Source organism: Danio aesculapii, chromosome 6 (assembly GCF_903798145.1).
Source record: "Danio aesculapii chromosome 6, fDanAes4.1, whole genome shotgun sequence".
Taxonomy (NCBI): Eukaryota; Metazoa; Chordata; class Actinopteri; order Cypriniformes; family Danionidae; genus Danio; species Danio aesculapii.
In genome coordinates this window covers 6,253,353-6,273,969 of record NC_079440.1, presented here as the reverse complement: position 1 = coordinate 6,273,969, position 20,617 = coordinate 6,253,353, and the positions used below count along the sequence as shown (strand labels likewise).

Sequence of the window (20,617 nt, the reverse complement as noted above, 5' to 3'; positions counted from 1 at the left end):
TATATGTATATATATATATATATATATATATATATATATATATATATATGTAAAACTATGCAAAAAATATGCAAATGAAAACATTTTATGCACATGCTAATATAACAGGTTCAGTCTATATAGGCATGACCTGCCATGCAAAATACAGCATTTTGAGTCATTTTTGCAGATCCTTCAAAATCATAAAAGATTTTCCATTTTAAATACTCTTTTATCATGTAAACATACACTGTAAAAAAACGCTGAGTTCCATACAATTGCTTAATGTTGATATCGATTAAGTTAGCTTAATCGTTTTTACAAATTTAAGTGGACTGAACAGAAAAAAATTAAGTTGTCCCAAAAAAACCTGAAGAATTATGTTCTTTCAACACATTTTAAATAAGTACTTTAATTTGTGTGCACTCTTGGCACCACATGGCTTATAAAAGAAAGTCAACAGAGCTCTGATGTCCATCCATGTGTTCAAGGGCCTGTACCTGCTGTTTATAAGCAGAAACACGGTAAACACAGTCATCAGAGCATGTGTCCTGAAATCCTCCGTCTCTAAATACTGTGTGAGGTGTGAGACTCCCCACACACACACCACTCCAGCGCAGTTATTGCTCGGGATAATAAATTGTGTGCTACATTGATAAACTAATGCAATTACAGGCAGGGTCAGAAAGTCAGCTAATTTACAGATAGCAGTGTTTGGGGTGGAGGGGATGTTGAATAGCCCCTGGGGTCCCGGTGCGCTCGCTTTATTTCCACTCGGAGTTTAAAGCAGAGGAGTGCGGCAGGATTGATCCTTGAACCCGCGTCTTACTGACCGTGTGTTATAACAACAGACAGCAGGAGATCTTTAACAGGGCTATTATTTCCGCAGATAGCTCTCAGACGAAATAAGGGTCAGTAATCAAAGCAAGTGATGGAAAACTTGCTAAAGGAACCAGGACTGAGAGAGTTGGCTTTGTTGATGCAAAAATAAAGACTTTTATTAGCATTAATGGTTGCTTGCATAACATAGAAACTACAATGTAAGTAAAAAGCATTTATTTTGTTGCTTGTTCAAACTACTTATTTAAAATGAGCTGAAACAACACAATTCTGGAGATTTTGTGGGGACAACTTAATAGTTTTAAGTTCAAATCCACTTGAATTTGTAAAAACTCGCCATCATGCCGCTATCAAGTAAATGCTATTAAACTAATTCTAATGTCTTTTGTTTGTTCCAACAAAACGACGTGAGCTTAAGGACGTAAGATAGTTCTAATCAGTCATCCTGCGTCCAAAATGTGTTTGGAAAGTAATGTGACCTTTGACCCATAATTAAATTGACATCTTTAACCTTCGTTACAGCCTGTCACATCACATCTGTGCAAATCAGAATGTCAATACAACATTGGGCTTACATTTACTGTGCAATGCATATGCTTAAAGAGATGTAGAGTGAATAAAATGATCAGATAGAAATGTCAATAACCAGAGTTTAGCTATTTACAGCAATTTTATAAAACAAAAAAGATGTTTTAAATGTTTTTTTAGACAAAACAATATCAATGTTTTAACTTTAAAACACTTAAATAACTACAGTTTGGTTATTTAGAGCAGTTTTATAAAACAAATAAGGTGCTTTTCATGATTTTTATGAAAAAAAATGGTGTTTTAAATTATTTTTTAGACAAAACAATAGCAATGTTTTAACTTCTGAAGGCTTAACCATGCACAGTTTGGCTATTTAGAGCAACTTTATAAAACAAATAAGGTGTTTTTATGACAAAAGTGCGGTTTAAATGATTTTTAGACAAAACAATAGCAACGTTTTCGCTTCTGAAGACTTAACTACAGTTTGGCTATTTAGAGCAATTTTATCAAACAAAAAAGGTGTCTTTTATTATTTTAATGACAAAAGGGTTGTTTAAAATGATGTTTTACACAAAACTATCCATATTTCAACTTAACTTCTGAAGACTTAACCACGGTTTAGTTATATATAGCAATTTTATAAAACAAAAAATGTGTTTTAAAAGATTATTTAGACAAAACTATAGCAATGTTTTTAACTTTAGAAGACTTAAATAACCACAGTTTAGTTATTTAGAGCATTTTTATAAAACGAAGGTGTTTTTAATGATTTTAATGACAAAGTGTTGTTTAAAATGCTTTTGACAAAACTAGCCATGTTTAACTTAATTTCTAAAGACATAACCACAGTTTGGTAATTTACAGCAATTTTATAAAAAAAAAAAAAAAAAGTGTTTATGATTTTTATGACAAAATTGTTGTTTAAATGATTTGTGTATGTTTAAAAATTTAATTTAAATATAAAATTATATATTTTTATAAAATGCTGAGGATAGAAAAATAATAGAAGGCACAGCAAACGTTTTATATATATATATATATATATATATATATATATATATATATATATATATATATATATATATATAAATAAAGGTTTAAATGAGCAATTCATACAAACATTTTAGAGAAAATGTCAGACAGGTGGGCCTTCAAAAATTTATCGGAGAAAGAAGTGGGTTCCGAAGTGAAAAAGTTGAGAACCCCTGGAAGAGAAGGATCAACTACAAAAATTAAATAAAAATAATTAAAAAATGTCATTTCACATTAATTACAGTTGCCTGCAATGTTAATGAACAAAACTGTACAACTGAGCCTCGTGCAATTGGCCAAAACAAAATTTATATTCAGTTTGTAACAAAAAAAAAATCTGGCTAAAACTTAAACAAGTCAAATATACATGTATTACTTGCTCAAATAATGAAGCCATGAATAAATCTGCAGCACACTGCCATCCAGTGATCAGTCACAGAATTAGGATAAACGAAATTCAAACCGTCTCAGTCTGCTGGTCATGTAGGTCATCACATTGACTGTAACAGCTCCAAATCTACTCTTGAAAATCATCGTTAATAAGTCAGAAGGCAAAAGACGCCACACAGCAAGCAGAGAAAGGCTTTGCGTGTAAGCAGGTATGGACATTTACACCATCAGACACCTTCGGCAGCTCCACTGGAGTATTTTTAACACAAGTGATGGCTGGATCTGCGAGACACACGCACCCCTGACACCAGTATCCGAGATGATCCATCGCCCCTGGCAACACGCGGCCTATTCCCAAAAGCCCGGCTGATTTATGGAGCTAATTTTGCGGTGTTGCTGGGGAATCTGGGATTTGTGGTTCAGCGGAGGGCAGTTGTCTGCATGACAAGGCCACTGTAAAGTTCAAACAGCCAAAGCTACTGTCAGCACCTTTACAGACGCCGCTGAGTGAGACAGATGGAGCCGCTCTTGACAACTCACCCACAGAGACCGAAAAAAAAATAAAATACAAGCAGGTGCAAATCTAAACTACAATAATCTGCCATTACTGGTTCTTTACTGAAATTCCTCATGATTGGGCATATATATGATATTAAAAATGCAATTATTACTCTCAAAGAACTAAAGCTGTGGTCAAGCTCGAGCTGTGGTTCTCAATAACAATTCAGAGACCTCACAATTCAATCACTTACATTCCAAAATGTACTTACATACTATTTACTAGAGAGTGTTTGTTCACATGCCAAGAAGCAAGAACGGAATCTGCTTTATGTCCTCCATTGTTGTTTACAGGACCGTTCACATGTCGTGTCTTAATATCTGAAGGGTCGCCCCTTCCTCGCTTACCGTGCACCTACATTTGAAGTAATGAACTTGAGTGTGCCAAAGATGCATTGTTATGCAATATTATGGCCCGTATGGCTTTCTCCTTTGAACAAGAATGACATCAGTCGTAACTTTCTGGCATACACCACGCCTACCAAGTAAGGGTATTACTGGAAGTGGAAACAAGCCAGGGTGACCTGTACTGAACCATACTGTACTGTACTGAATCTTACCACTCAGTGGAAACAAGGCATAAGTGACTGCTTGTTGGTGCCAGACTGGCTGGTCTGAGTGTTTCAGAAAACTGCTGATCTACTTGGATATTCATGCAGAGTCATCTTTCAAAGTTTACAAAGAATGGTTCAAAAATGGAAAATAAATAATATCTACCCATGGGCAGAACTGTTGACTAAAATGCCCTGATGTCTGAGAACGGGAAATCTGGTTCAAGCTGATATAAAAGGCAAGTCAATAAATAAACATCACAACTGTGATCACCAGAAGAGCCTCTGCACACACAACGAAACAAACTGTGAAGCAGATGAGCTACAGCAGCAGAACACCACTTTACTGGTGACAGCTGAGAACAGCAAACTAAGGCTGTAATTCACAAGGTCTAAACCATGGGTGTCCAAACTCAGTCCTGGAGGGCCAGCGTCCTGCAAAGTTTAGTTCTAATCTCAATCAGACACGCCTGGGCTAGCTATTCAAGCTCTTACTAGGCTTTCTAGAAACATCCATGCAGGTGTGTTGAGACAAGTTAGAGCTAAAATTTGCATGGCACCGGCCCTCCAGGACTGAGTTTGGACACCTCTGGTCTAAACAATTAAAAGTCTGGTCTGGTTTCAAAATGGTTTAAAATTTGGATCCATCCGGCCCTGTATCAACATTCCAGGGCACTGATGGTGTACTTGTGGGATATGTTTTGTTGGCACAGCACTCTGGGCAACTTAGAACCAACTCAGCATCATTTGAACCCCACAGCCTCCAGCGTGTTGCTCATCATGCCTTTGTGACCACAGAGAAAGCGTCTTATGACGGCTACAGACAGCAGGATAATGCACCAAGCTCAAATCATACGAAACTATTTCTTGAACATGTCAGAGTTCTCTATACCCAAAAGGCGTCTACAGTCACCAGATCTCAGTTTAACAGAGCACCTTTGGATGTGCTGGTATCTGCTTGCTAAGTTGTGATGCATGAAATACTGTTTACAGGTCCAAGCTGCTACTCATTTGAATTAGGAAAATATTTGTTTATGACCAGTTAGTTATGACCTTTTTAGTCATAATCACACAAATAAAGTGAATTTTATATAAAATCATGGTGTACACAACAGTCTCTGGACTTGCTGCATCACAGACACCAATATTTTAACAATTTATAAAAAATAAATCACTTTCTGGCCATCGAATATTAGGCATATATATATATATATATATATATATATATATATATATAGATAGATAGATAGATAGATAGATAGATAGATAGATAGATAGATAGATAGATAGATAGATAGATAGATAGATAGATAGATAGATAGATAGATAGATGAATGGACAGATAGATAGATAGATAGATAGATAGATAGATAGATAGATAGATAGATAGATAGATAGATGAATGGACAGATAGATAGATAGATAGATAGATAGATAGATAGATAGATAGATAGATAGATAGATAGATAGATAGATAGATAGATAGATAGATAGATAGAGCGATCATGATTTACGAAAGTATTACATCGCTTTGTAAATGTTTATTATTATCATTTGTTACGTCTCCCCATACAGTTTGATAGAGTGCTTGGACCCGGAAGCCTCTTCGCGTGACGTCACACTTAACAAGTAGATAGAATAATTCTGCAGCCACTGCATGATGTTATTCTGCCAATATGGACCAAATTCTCATCGTAATATTTTCAGCACCTTGCTGAATCTATGCCGCATAGTATTAAGGCAATTCTGAAAGCAAAAGAAGGTCCAATTTGGTACTTGGAAGGTATACTTAAAGTGGCCAGGGAGTATGTTTTTACAATGTTTTAATTGTTGTATTTGTATCACCACAGAAGCACTAGATGTGTTTATCAACGTAAAAAACAGGGGAGGCTTTAAATATTGACTTTTTCTCAATATGTGTTCTTCAGCAATCTTGTGTCCTCGTGTAACATCATCATCAACTGCCAAAGTTCAGTTCTAACAACACAAGAGGATGCGTGAAAGTTCCCGGATGTGTTCTTGATATCAAGCAAAACTGGTAAAGTCTAGATCAGATATGCGGCCGGCTGAAAGTGTGATAGGCACATCAATATAGCACCATTTTTTTATGACACTGTATAAGAATAATGAATATTTTTATAGTACTGTGACATTGGGTTTAGGGTTGGGCAGGGGGTAGGCATTAAAAAATACTATTTACTGGGTAATTTAATAGATAGCATAAATAATACTTGCTACATAATACTTGGTTTAGGGTTGGGGTGGGGGTAGACGTTAATAAAATACAATAAATGGGAAATTAAATAAATAATATAAATAATTCTCGTTAACTTCCGGCCGTGACCATATCCGATCTCGCAAAAACCTGCAAAACTCGCTCGAGAAGTCCCAGAAGTCATTGCAGCTGAATAAAGGAGGTGGGAAGCGTAGGATTTTATAGAGATTTATAATTAAAGTTGGGAGATATAACTTATTTGTCTCAGGAGTTTCCCTAAATGAGACACTGAAAGTAAACATTACCAGGAAAACCTAATAAAGGCATAAACACATTAAGGGGGTTTATTTGTGGAAATTCGTATTAAAATTTTTTTTATTTGTAAGGTTTTTAGGCATAATTTATATTTTGATAAGGGGAAAAATAATTGTTGTATGAATGCTTTAATGTTTAAATAATTTTGAAGGTTAAAGTTTGAAGGTCATGTGACCATCAGAAAGAACCAGGGCAGTTGCTAGATCGGATATGGCTGCGGCCGGAAGTTAACTAGAATTATTTTTATTATTTATTAAATTTTCTATTTTTTGTATTTATTTAACGGGTACTCCTACCCCAACCCTAAACGTCAGATCAACGTTAAAACAGTAGTTGAACTGAGTATTATTTATGCTATCTATTAAATTACCCAATACATTGTATTTTGTAATGCCTACCCCCCTCCCCCCAACCCTAAACCAAACAGTCACAGTTCTGTAAATATATTAATTATTGTTATACAGTGTCATAAAAAAATGCTGCTATATTGATGTGTATCACACTTTTGGCCAGCCGCGTAAACCGATCTAGACTTTACCAAGAACCAGGGAAGAACGCAGCATCTCATTTCTCACAGAACGCGTTCTCTGTTTTCGCGGTCTCCCGAGTTCGTTCTTCCGAAGCAACTTGGCAAGACCGGTCTCCACAAGAACGCCAGTCCATTCTCTGCATTCTTGGAATTGAGAAACAGCCAGAGTCTTGGACAAACAGGGGAATTTGAGGACAAATTCATTTTAATATGCACGTAAACATGGAAGAGTCAAACAAGCTCATGCAGAGTTCGTATTCTCCTGCATGCACAAGTTCAGTGACCTGTGAGCTTGAATAATAAAAATAAAACTCTTAATTAAAAAATGATCATAATAAAAACACTTCTTCCACTTTCATTCAAGCGACGGCTTTATCTTTGTGTGTAATGAAACCCAGAGCAAAGTAACTCCGTCTTCCCCTTTCTCAAATATCCAAATGAGAAAACGCGGCCCCGCTAAAGATTCCTCCTCAGGCCTGTATTATGATGTAGAGTCAGAGATTTAGTCTCAAACTGAGCTCTGCACGTCTGGCCGAGGGGGTTTTGTTTTTTTAAAGGATGTCGGGGATAAACACTAAATTAATCATGTTTTGGCTGAACTTGCCAGGGACTGAAATTTGCTTATAGAGGCCCGTGATCGCATAAAATATTAAAGACTTTTTCTCAGCGCTAGCAGTAGGGTATGAGAGAGACTGGGCAGGAAGAGGCCACCATCACCCAATGCACACATGAGGATGGTTTTAATCAGAACTGAAGGTGGGCTATAATGTAAATTTACATTATGATTTTCATACATTGATGACATGCAAACTTCACACCTTACTTTCAACACAAAATCTTAAAGTCTGACATCATTTACTTCATCGGTTAAAAAAAATAAACCCATTTATCTTACTGACACAAATTACAAATTAAAGAGTCTTTACAAATGACAGAGCCAAATGTAAACGCGTTAGCTGAAGCTCTCCGACACGCTCTAAACTGGTTAGCCTGCGTTTTCCGTGTTAAACGCATTACGCGGTTTATTTTGCCAGAAACACTTTCGCCTCATGGACTCGCAGCTCACGATGAGTCCCCGGTTTAACAAATACATCACTTCATTACATAGTAGTCAGGCTGCAGGGGTCCCGCAGATTAAACAGCCCTATTTAAGAAGTGCGATTTACATCCCTCACACGCCCCGACAATCTCCATAGTAACGACACACTAACTGACCCAACAAAGCTTATTAAAGTGTTATATTACACCAGGAGAGAGGTCATAGGTCAATTTTTAACTAGGGTAGGAATGGGACACACGCACACACTTTAGGTCGGTGTTATGGTGAGAGATCAGGGCCCAGTCAAGGATGGAGGGGGTATTGGGAAAGCAGTGCAGCATGAGGTCGTGTAGGAGGGGATCACGTCCACTTAAGGGCCCCCTTGCTGGGCAAGGCGAGGTTTAGTTGGCGGGGGTAAAGCTGAGCTTCATGGCACACTCCAAGAGCAAATCGAATTCTTCACAATTAGCTGAGGCTCCGTGACAGGCACCAAGGTGGGAGAGCCACATCACCGACTGCTACCGCTCTGATTGGGCAATTCGTTCTCCACTATGCAAATGTGATGCTTTGAGGCCTGATGCAAGTAGCCAAGATGGTGCAGAGGCACCAAGGGTCAACAAATATTGTAAAAACAGGTTTTAGTGTCCTGCGGGAAAATAGGTAGGGAGTTTCATCTTAAGTTGACAACAAAATGCCCCTCAAAAATAGAGAAAGGCCGTAAGGAAAGTGAACAAAGAACTCCAGTTTGGTAGATTTGATATACAAGCTAGGATTTGTTCATGATGAACCCAATTAGTCAATGGAAAATGGCTTTAGAGGAAAACAAATACAGTAAAAACTGGTTTTAGTGTCTAGCAGGAGAAAAGATGAACAGTTAATCAGTATTTGACAATTAAAACCTCCAAAAAACCTCAACGGAAACATGAAGACAATACTGAATTATAACAGGTAAGTATTGAATAGTGCTTGTCCAATGTTGTTGAAGCTTCATCTGCAGTAATTTCATTGGCATTGTACCATCACATATGACCTACTGGCTAAAAACACATAAATTGCACACTGAAAAAAACAATAATTATAGAAAAACCACTGCTTTCATGATGAGCATTATGGTCCCATCACCGACTGCTACCGCTCTGATTGGGCAATTCGTTCTCCACTATGCAAATGTGATGCTTTGAGGGCTGATGCAAGTAGCCAAGATGGTGCAGAGGCACCAAGGGTCAACAAATATTGTAAAAACAGGTTTTAGTGTCCTGTGGGAAAATAGGTAGGGAGTTTCATCTTAAGTTGACAACAAAATGCCCCTCAAAAATAGAGAAAGGCCATAAGGAAAGTGAACAAAGAACTCCAGTTTGGTAGATTTGATATACAAGCTAGGATTTGTTCATGATAAACCCAATTAGTCAATGGTAAAATGGCTTTAGAGGAAAACAAATACAGTAAAAACTGGTTTTAGTGTCTAGCAGGAGAAAAGATGAACAGTTAATCAGTATTTGACAATTAAAACCTCCAAAAAACCTCAACGGAAACATGAAGACAATACTGAATTATAACAGGTAAGTATTGAATAATGCTTGTCCAATGTTGTTGAAGCTTCATCTGCAGTAATTTCATTGGCATTGTACCATCACATATGACCTACTGGCTAAAAACTCATAAATTGCATACTGAAAAAAACAATAATTATAGAAAAACCACTGCTTTCATGATGAGCATTATGGTCCCATCACCGACTGCTACCACTCTGATTGGGCAATTCATTCTCTACAATGCAAATGTGATGCTTTGAGGCCTGATGCAAGTAGCCAAGATGGTGCAGAGGCACCAAGGGTCAACAAATATTGTAAAAACAGGTTTTAGTGTCCTGCGGGAAAATAGGTAGGGAGTTTCATCTTAAGTTGACAACAAAATGCCCCTCAAAAATAGAGAAAGGCCATACGGAAAGTGAACAAAGAACTCCAGTTTGGTAGATTTGATATACAAGCTAGGATTTGTTCATGATGAATCCAATTAATCAATGGTAAAATGGCTTTAAAGGAAAACAAATACAGTAAAATCTGGTTTTAGTGTCCAGCAGGAGAAAAAGTGAGTAGTTAAACAGTACTTCACAATTAAAACCTCCAAAAAACCTCAACGGAAACATGAAGACAATACTGAATTATAACAGGTAAGTATTGAATATTGGTTGTCCAATGTTGTTGAAGCCATTGTCTCATCACATATGACCAACTGGCCAAAAACACATGAATTGCATACTGAAAAAAAACAATAATTATAGAAAAACCACTGCTTGCATGAGGTGCATTATAGTCCCATTACCGACCGCTACCACTCTGATTGGGCAATGCATTCTCCACTATGCAGAAGTGATGCTTAGAGGCCTGATGCAAGTAGCCAAGATGGTGCAGTGGCATCAAGGGTCAACAAATATAGGAAAAACTGGTTTTAGTGTACAGAAGGAGAAAAGGTGGATGGTTAATTAGTACTTAACAATTAAACATCCAAAAAAATCTGAACAGAAACCATCAGAAAAGAGGATTCTCAATGAGGAGCAGGTACCATTACAGCAGCAGGTACCATATGAAATATTTGTTATCAAATGCAGTTGAAGCTTCATCTGTAATTATTTCATTGCCATTGCATCATAATATATGACCTACTGGCCAGAAATGCACAAGTTGCATACTGAAAAATATGCTAAATATAGAAAAACACTTTGTTTACCCGAGTTTGTACTGTAATGTGATGTATTACAGGATTAGTCACATCACCAACTGATACAGCTCTGATTGGATAATTAGATCTCCACTATATAAATGTGTTCCTTAGAGGCTCAATGAAATTCGTGCAAAAAATAGGTATGTCACAATTGGAGCAAATAAATGTAGATAGGCCAAAAGTGAACAAAGATACACAGATTATACTGTATGAGCTCTGATTGGTTAATTTATGATGAAGGGAGTGACAGTTAGCAACAACAAAGTGTTAAAAAATATTGCCAAAACAGTTTAAGTGTCCTGCAGCTTGATTTCACAGACAGTTAAAAACAAAATGTCCCATGAAAAATAGACAATCATGAAGATCATACTGATTTATAAGGCTTAGTAGATATGAAGCATTTGGTGATCCAATGTAGGTGAAGGTTCCCCCATAATAATTTCATCGCCATTGCATCATTATATATGACCTAATGCCCAGAGATGCAGTTCCACACTGAAAAAGAAAAGAACGAAGGTTAAATATAGAAAAACACATTGCTTACCTCAGTTTATACTGCATGGGCTGTACTAGAATGTGGTGGAAATGGTACTAATGGGATCAAGAGTCAACAAATATTGTAAAATCAACTTTTAGGAAGACAAAGGGGGCTAATAATCATTAGACGACAATAAAATTACCAAAAACCTAGAAAAATGATGATATTGAATCATAAATGACACGAGCAGGGCTTTTACATTGCTATTACATCATAATACATGGCGGAAATGCACATACTGAAAGAATGATAAATATAGAAAAACACACTGCTTACCTGAGTTTACTGCTTGAGCTAAACTTTACTATGGTGCATGATGGAAGAGTCGAATCAACTGCTTCCGCTCTGATTGGATAATTTGTTCGCTGTTATGCAAATTTGATGCTGATACCAAAGAGGTTTCAAATAGAAGTAGCCAAAGCTGGTAACAGGTAGGCTGGTATGATGTATTTTGGGATCTGATGTTGTTGAAGCTTCATCTGCAATCATTGTACTGCTCCGCATCATCATGCATAACCTAAAGGGCAGAAACACACAATGGTTAGAATAGACGCCAATGAAGATGACCTAAATAAAAAGTTAAAACACTTTGCTTACCTCATTTTCTGCTTCTCATGCTACATATTAGGGTTGTCACGATACTGGAATTTGGTACCAATCCATCATTTGAGCGGCGTTGAGCACATTCATAAGATACAGGGACACTGGAGCATTTTAAAGCTGCAATTTGTCAGCGGACCGCTCGTATGTCAGCTTATAGACAAACCAGCTGATCGACGTGACTTTGAAATGCTCCAGTGTCCCTCTATCTGTGGTTACACTGAGTAAACAACGCCGAGTTCGGTGAACTGATGACCTTCAAGGACAATCCCAGTCATTTCTGTTGAGCACGTGAACACAATGGCCAATCAGCAGTGTTTAAGAACTCGCTCGAATGAAATTGACGTTTTTAAAATTTCAGTACTGATTGGTACTGAGTTTCAGTATCGTGACAACACTACGCTACATGCTTACCTGTTGGTGCTGTGAAGTGTGTGATGGATTTAGGAAATTTGCTCTTTTTGTGAAGATTGGGGGTTGGGGGTTGAAATGGTCTTTGTATTCAGCTGTTCAGTTTTTTTTTTGTTGTTGTTTGTTTGTTCTCAATACTGCTTTTGCAGCAGAGATCTCTATATTTTTTCTCTTCTTTTTTTTCAGCTGATATTTTTTCGAGACCATTTCAATTTTTTTTATTTTTTTACATTTCAAAATTAAACCCAGGAGATGAATCCAGAAGCAAAGAATTCATACAAACCATTAAAATTCATACACAAAATATATGTACACAAAAGCTACATCCTCGTTAGGCTGATAATACTAAGGAAAGCGAACGACGGTTTATAACAATGGTTCGAAAATGATCTACTGTGGTCTTTGAAATAGTAATACACCCCATATTTGTCTCAAACTGTAACATTGTCAGAAATGTTCAAAGAAAATTTGGGTCAGCAAACTGACCATTAAAACAACAAAAACAAAAAATGCAGCGGCAATTTTTCGATGATAGAAAAATAATACATGAGGGTAAAAAAACCAAATCATTCATGTTGTTATACATCGCAGTTATTCAAATTCACAGCCTTCTGACAGACAGTTTCTACTTGCTGCTCAGGATTAATAATTCAAATAAAAAAGCCAATGTAAATAAGAATGTTTAAAAACAACCATTTTGAAAAGACAGAACTCAATATGCGATGTGCTCGAGTGGTGCAGTGCAGCAGGACTAGGCAGAAGACTTCATCTTCATCTGCGCCATGAGCGCGACTCGTTATCCTCTTCCTCTTCATCATCATCCTGGAGCAGGGAATCGTCCACCAGTGAGTCATCTGGAAACTGCAGCCAATCACAAAACAGACACTCAGATCCAAATGCAGTGCACGCAGAATTACACCACTCATTCAGATTGACAGCCACAAATTGATGGTCTTAGTGATGTCATTAAATGAAGTTTTCAAAAATAAAACTCCAATGTTTTGCATCCTAAAGGGGACCTGATATGCAAAAATCCCTTTGATAAGGAGTTTAAACAACAGTGTGTAAAAATAACCAGCTTCTAATAGTAAACATTTAGCAATTTTAGTTTTCATAGTCTGTTGAAACACTTTGACTGACATTCCCACTTTATATGTGCCATCAGAGGGAGAAAGCCCCGCCCATTAGTAACCATCTTTACCACATTAGCATAGGGTGGATGTCTGCATTCCCACGGCTGTTCCGCGGGAACCGACCAGTTTTCTTGTGGCGCGGGAATAAATTTCTAAATAAAACACGGTAGCGGTCAGAAACTCTGGTGTTATTTGAACAGGAGCAGGCATCCTATCCTGAGTGTCGCTTGTAATAGGCTGACTGGAATCTGTAACATCCAGCTAGGTGTTTTTGGGAGGCCTATTTAATCGCTATACATTCCTCCGTGGCCCAATATGTACCTGCTACCTGTATAGAAATAATGCTGATATGATATATGAAACACAATCGGAGGTTGTCAAATATATTGAGTGGATATGTTTGCAAATCTGACTTTGAAAGAGTCAGTGCCTCACCAGCCACAAACCTCACCGCACGTCACATGGGACGTAAATTTAGCGAGAGTGGTCTGGTAAAAAAATAGGGCAGGGCGGGCAGCGAGCAGTCAGTGCTGTAGAAAACCTGGCGGGAGCGGAATTAAAATGTCAGTCCCGCGCAGATCTCTAGCATAGGGCGTTAGTCTTGTTTTTGAATCTGCCACTATGCTGACACACAGGCATTTGTAGCTCCGCCCTCTTTTGAAAACCGGGCTTGGATCTCATTTGAATTTAAAGCGTCACCAAAATGGCACAATTAGGATCAAAGTCTAAAAGGGGCAGTTCCAAAGAGTTATAAAACATTATTTGTGGGATATTTTGGACTGAAACTTTACACACACACACACTACAGGTACATCAGAGACTTATTTTACATGCTGTAAAAAGAGGCATAATAGGATCCCTTTAAATTTGTGACTTCATTGGCTTTTTAATAATGTTTATTAACTCAAATAGAAAATATATATTTCAATTTGTACCATCTACTTTTGAAAATAAAAAGTTCTTGAACTTTTGTGGTAAACTTTTACTAATTTAATTTAAGTATCTGATTTTCAGCAAGGCAGTTAAAGAAAAAATAATGAGAATTAACTTTACTTAAAGGACATATTACTACATTTGAAAATCTGATTCCATCTGAATGTACCTAAACTGAATTTTTTACTGTGACATTAAAAGCAAATGTTTCAGCATTATTAAAGTCACATTGTCCACCAGAAATCATTCTAACATGCCAATCTGACGCTCAATAAATAATCCTTATTAATCAACGTTGAAAAATTTGTTATGCTTAACACCCCCCCCCCCCTCCAACAAAAACTAGTATATTTTAGCACACGAAGCTAACATTATAAACAAAATGATCTGTACACGCAACAAATATCATGAACAGAGCAGAGCAAACGCAGTGATGAAGTGTGTACCTCCTCATCCTCGGCTTCAGCCTCATCTGGGTCTGTTGTGTTGAGGGAAGTGGTGGGTTTGTGCCAGGCCAAACGCAACTCCTGATTATTTAACCGAACGCCATGGATTGCCGCCTGAAAAACAGCATTTAAGTTTATAACCAACAATTAGACACAGATGCATATACAGTTATTATTAGCCCTCCTGGATTATTAGCAGCCCTGTTTATTTTTTCCCCCAATTTCTGTTCAACGAAAAGATTTTTTTTCAGCACATTTCTAAACATGATAGTTTTAATAACTCATTTATAATAACTGATTTATTTTATCTTTGCCATGATGACAGTGCAGAATATTTTACTAGATATTTTTTGAGGTACTATTTTTCATCTTAAAGTGACGTTTACAGGCTTAACTAGGTTAATTAGGTGAACTAGGCAAGTTATGTTAATTAGGCAAGTCAGTGACCTTAAAATGGTTTTTAACTAATTAAAAACTGCTTTTATTCTAGCCAAAATAAAACAAAGACTTTCTCCAGAAGAAAAAAAAAATACATCATAAAAATAAATACTGTGAAAAAATCCTTACTCTGTTAAACATTATTTGGAAAATTTTTGGAAAGAAGGGGGAAAAAAAACAGGAGAGCTAATAATTTTGATTTCAACTGCACATTAGGGATAGAATGGTTCACTGGAAAAAAACAAAACAATTGTTCAGTTATCTTGTCACGGTTCAAACTCTAAGACCGAAACTAGAGCAGTATATAGCCTTGACGATAACCTTTTTAAATATTGTAAACGCTAAATTATAAGGCTATGGATTTCAAGCTTATTTATGGATATTTTAAATAGTATTTATGTCTAACAAAAGATTTTTTTTATAATGTAAACCGAATCAAACCGAAAACTACGACCAGAGAACTGTGATAGGAACTGATTGAGAACCGTCCCACCCATAGAAGATCCTTTTCACAAGACTGTAATGAAGTGTTTAAAGGTCATCCCCATCTTAAATCCTTGAGTTTTTAATATTCATATATACTTTTTAAAAAACACATGAACATTTATAAGTATTAATGTATGTATTATTTTATCTCTGCATCAAATTACAAAAAAAATGTAATACCACTTGTGCAAGGTATTTCTAATGTCGATTTATGGGGACAGGACAGTAAATTGGACGTTATTCTCTCTTCTGGCTGCCGTTGTCAGTCTCAAACTATTTTTGTCCTTTTTATGAAAGCCTTGATAACACCATCCTGGAGTTTTTTTTATTATTATTTCAGCAAATATGACTGTAATAAAACTATTTGTTGTACTCTACCATTCAATGCGCTTTAAGTTTGCCAACTATGACAACTAAGAAACCCATATATGTGAAATGGGTCCAATATACATGCACAGTGATGTGATTATGAGAACACATTAGTACCTGTTCTGCCTCTGCGCGGGTTTTGTATGTTATGATGGCACTAAGACTAGAATCCTCCATCTGGCAGTCTTCAATCTCTCCGTATTGCTGGAGGTAAGTGAGAAAAATCAGTTATGACTCAAAGAGGAGATTTGATATAAGCAGTGTGATGCAACGTGGCCTTTAAATGTACTCACTGCGAAGTGTGGCAGCAGGTCGACTCGATCAGCCTCAGAGAAACCGCTGATTTCTAAAGCTCTGGGTCGATGATCCACCACAGCATGGGTTGGAGCTCCTCTCCCTCGCCCTCGAATCCCTCGGCCGCGGCTCCTCAGGGCCCCTCGACCCCTGCTGTGGGCCCCCCTCCCACGTCCTGGGGTCAGAAGCCCCCTTTTGGCAGCCTAAAGGAAAAGAAAATATCTAATGGATATCTAATGGTGAGAGTTTAAGCAGCTCTATAGTGCCACCTGGTGGAAGGACTGAGAATTAGCAGCGTTTATATAGTCTGTAAGTCTACATGCATATATATATAGACCACTTTGAAGGATGTAAACAAAAACAATGGTCCCAACGCATTTCCTGTTTACATTTTTCAATTCTATAGCTTCCAAGAATGCCACACATTGATAAACAATGTTATGATAGCTGTTCTAACATTACGATATGACTGAATTGCCTCGTTACAGTTATGAAATAGTTTGATAACCAGGAAATATTCATAGGCCAATAACAAGACCAAGTTGAAATGGTCTAGATTTCTTTAAATGCTATTAATGCTATGTTATTTATTCATGTTCTTTTTCTATTTACAGTTAAAACCAGAAGTGCCTGTATAAAAAGGCACATAACCATTTTTAATAAAGTCAGACATTAATGTGACTAAACTTTTTCTCTTTTAGGTAAATTAGGATTATCAAATTAATAATAATAAGAGATATTTTTTGAGAAATTGAAACTTTTCTTGAAGGTCAAAAGTTTACATACAATAAGTTTATTATGCCTCTGAAAAAGCTCAGAAGATGGTGTCAAGGTTTTGGAAGTTTCTGATTGGCTAAGTGACAACATTTGACTTAATTGGAGGCACAACTGTAGAATAGTATTTAAGGAAAACCTTAAACACACTGCTTCCTTCTGTGACAACATGGGAAAATCAACAAGCCAGAATCAACATAAAAAAGCCAGATTACAACTTGCTAAATTACACTGGGTAAAAGACTTGAAATTTTTGGAGACATGTCCTGTGGTCTGATGGAACTAAGATTGAACTGTTTGGCCATAATGACCAGTGTTACATTTGGAGGACAAAGGGGAAAGCTAATGGCCCGTTTCCACTGAGTGGTCCGGTAAGGTACGGTTTGGTACGCTTTTATGGCCGTTTCCACTGTCAAAAAGCGTACCGAACCGAACCGTACCACTTTTTCGGCACCCTTTCGAAAGGGTACCAAAAGGCGGAGCCACACGCGCAGTTGAACGCTATTGGTTTACAGAGATAGGTCATTCGCTTACGCAACAAGCCAGAATGAAAACAAAAAAAACGCCATATTTAAATACACAGCGGAATTATAAATACATATAATAACGAGCCATGGTCGATCTGGGCTCAAACAAACCTTGTTGAAGAAACAAAGGAGAAGCCGGAAAAAAAGGAGCAGATTATTTTTTAGCATACATGAACAAAATACCATGTTTAACTTATTATCTTCACCTTTTGGACTAATATGAACCGGGAATGACGGAATTACTCTCTAACAGAGGCTACATGTGCTGCTGAAGATTACAGACACAGATGAGAGGTTTTCACTGACTGTAGGCTATATTTTGTGTTGTTTTGAACCTAAATACTGACGAAATGTCTGCTATATGTAGGTCTTCTGTAGTTGGTAACATATCAGAGACTGTAAGAGGCTGTATGTGTTTATATAAGTTCATTTATTTAGTTATTTAATATAATTACAGACGTTACAGTAGGCTGTTTCGCACTGTCATTGATCTGCAGTTATAATCAACTCATGTTCATTGAAAAGTTAGTAATAAACATTTCTACACAAGTATTTATGTGCGTAAAGCATCTGTGTTGTGAGAAGTGCTTTTCATATGATATGTAAGTGACCCATACAGCTTTACTGTAGACATTTCTTCGAGCTAGAATGACGTCGACTGAAACTTTCTGTTATACGCCACACACACCAAAAGGGTACCCTTGTTAGTGGAAACGCAAGCCTGATAAAGGTGACCCGTACCAAACCGAACCGTACCGTACCAGTCAGTGGAAACGAGCCATTACAAGCCTAGGAACACCATCCCAACTGTGAAGTATAGGGGCGGCAGCAACATGTTGTGGGGCTGTTTTGCTGCAGGAGGGACTAATCCACTTCACAGCATAGATGACATCATGAAGAAAGAACATTATGTAGAAATACTGAAGCAACATCTCAAGACATCAGCCAGGAAATTAAAACTTGGCCACAAATGGGTCTTCCAAGCAGACCATGACCCCAAGCATACTGCCAAATTTGTTCAAATGTGCTTTAAGGACAACAGAGTTAATGTTTTGGAGTGGCCATCACAAAGCCCTGATCTCAATCCTATAAAAGACAGCCTACAAATCTGACCCAGTTACACCAATTCTGTCAGCAGGAATGGGCCAAGACTGACAAACTATTGTAAGAAGGATACCCAAAACATTTGACCAAAGTTATACAGTTTAAAAGCAAAGCTAAAAAAATACCAATACAAAAATATTTAAAACATTTAAATCTTAATTTTAAAACTTTTGATTTTATAATATGTAAAACTGTATATGTAAAAATTGAAAACTAAATGTTAAGAAATAAACCAAAAGTGAGGGAGATGAGCTTTCTTTCTGTCCATTGTGAAATACCTCTAACTGCAGCTGTGTGTATTTGATCTTGAGTTCAGCAGTGTCTTCTCCTGCCTGCATTTTCTTATAAAGATCCAACTCTGTGTCCAGGAGCTCCTTCTGAGCCTGCAAATGGAGATGCATAAGTATATACACATGCACAATTGCTTTATTATCATGCATGTGTGTGTGTGCATGTGTGTACCTGGGCTTTGCTCTTAATGGTGGTCCTGAGGGCATTTGCACTGGACAGTCCCTTTATCTCCTCCTGGAGTTTGGTGATGCTGTTGGTGAGGCTGGTGAGCGTCTGCATGATCTGAGCTTTATCCTCCGCCTTCATGGACTTGTTCTTCTCTAGCTTTGATATCAACAGCTGAAAAACGCATAAAAAGGTCTCGGTTATCTCACAGACACAATACGCACAACTTGTAAAGCCAAACCTCTAAATTAAAGCCACACAGAAGGCTGCTGAGATCATTTGCTTAATCCTGATTTACATTTTTATACATAGATAGATAGATAGATAGATAGATATGTATAAAAATGTAAATCAGGATCAAGCAAATGATCTCAGCAGCCTTCTGTGTGGCTTTAATATATATATATATATATATATATATATATATATATATATATATATATATATATACAACTGTGTGTGTGTGTGTGTGTGTGTGTGTGTGTGCGTGTGTGTGTGTATATATATATATAAAACAATAAAAAGGCATCAAAAGCAATAGATAAAACAGTTTAAGGATTAGGATAAGGATTTAAATATTAAAATATTTCCTTTAAAGACTCTGCAGACAAAAATCATTGTCTGATAACAATCTGCAGTTTAGATACTAGACAATGGCACATTTTTAAATATTTTATCAGCATGTGTGATTTGAACAAAATCAATGCCAGATTATTACAATTTAAAGTTCCATATAAAATACAAAAAATATATACTCAATGTGGAAAGCCTCATTCACACTACAAGCGACTCAAAGCGGCAAAGCAGCAAGTTTATTTAAATGGAGAGCGAGCGACTTCCGGCGACCTCCGTCTACGCGAGCGACATCGACCGTTGGCAACCAGGTGGGCGTGTCGAGCGACTCGACAAAGTCGAGAATTCTTTAACTTTATGCAAATGAAGAGGAACTGTCTTGAGCGACGGCCAATAGGAGCACCAGTAGAGCTCATGTGATCCTCTCTCTGCTCGGTCATATGATATGTTATATTCTCCATGCTGAAGACCTACACAAACCTGCGTTTGCAGCAGATCGCCACCCAGAGCGACAGACAGCGGTACTGTACCACTCAGTGAAAACGGGCCATACCATAACAAAAGGGGTAGTCAATTTGCCCAGAGTGTATTGTCGAATTTTTGAAAAATTTCAAAGCATTTGCCCAAAATGTGTGTCAAAATAAGATTGTCACCAAAATTCTTTCCATTTGCTGAAACAGTGGAAGTTGTGGCCAAATTAGGACTCAAAATCAGCTCAGAGTGGATGAAAACATCCCCAACAACACACAAGGATAAATATATTTTGATCTGCAAATCATTCCTGTGGTGTAAAGCAGAATATACAGCCAAATCAATCTTTATTGTCACATGATTGTTT

At 37.2% G+C, this 20,617-nt stretch overlaps 1 protein-coding gene across 1 annotated transcript in view; it reads right to left on the bottom strand.

Annotated features, from left to right (window-relative positions):
• Window positions 1-10,822: 10,822 nt before the first annotated feature.
• Window positions 10,823-20,617, bottom strand: part of rbm26 (RNA binding motif protein 26) — a 29,545-nt gene continuing 19,750 nt past the window's right edge. Inside the window, exons 18-24 of the mRNA XM_056459404.1 lie at window positions 19,213-19,380; window positions 19,029-19,133; window positions 16,345-16,548; window positions 16,169-16,255; window positions 14,759-14,872; window positions 11,512-13,107; window positions 10,823-11,192 (exon numbers count right to left, since the gene is read on the bottom strand). Coding sequence (XP_056315379.1) covers window positions 13,018-13,107; window positions 14,759-14,872; window positions 16,169-16,255; window positions 16,345-16,548; window positions 19,029-19,133; window positions 19,213-19,380 — 768 coding nt within the window. The 3' untranslated portion in view covers window positions 10,823-11,192; window positions 11,512-13,017. The remainder of the gene's footprint in view (window positions 11,193-11,511; window positions 13,108-14,758; window positions 14,873-16,168; window positions 16,256-16,344; window positions 16,549-19,028; window positions 19,134-19,212; window positions 19,381-20,617) is intronic.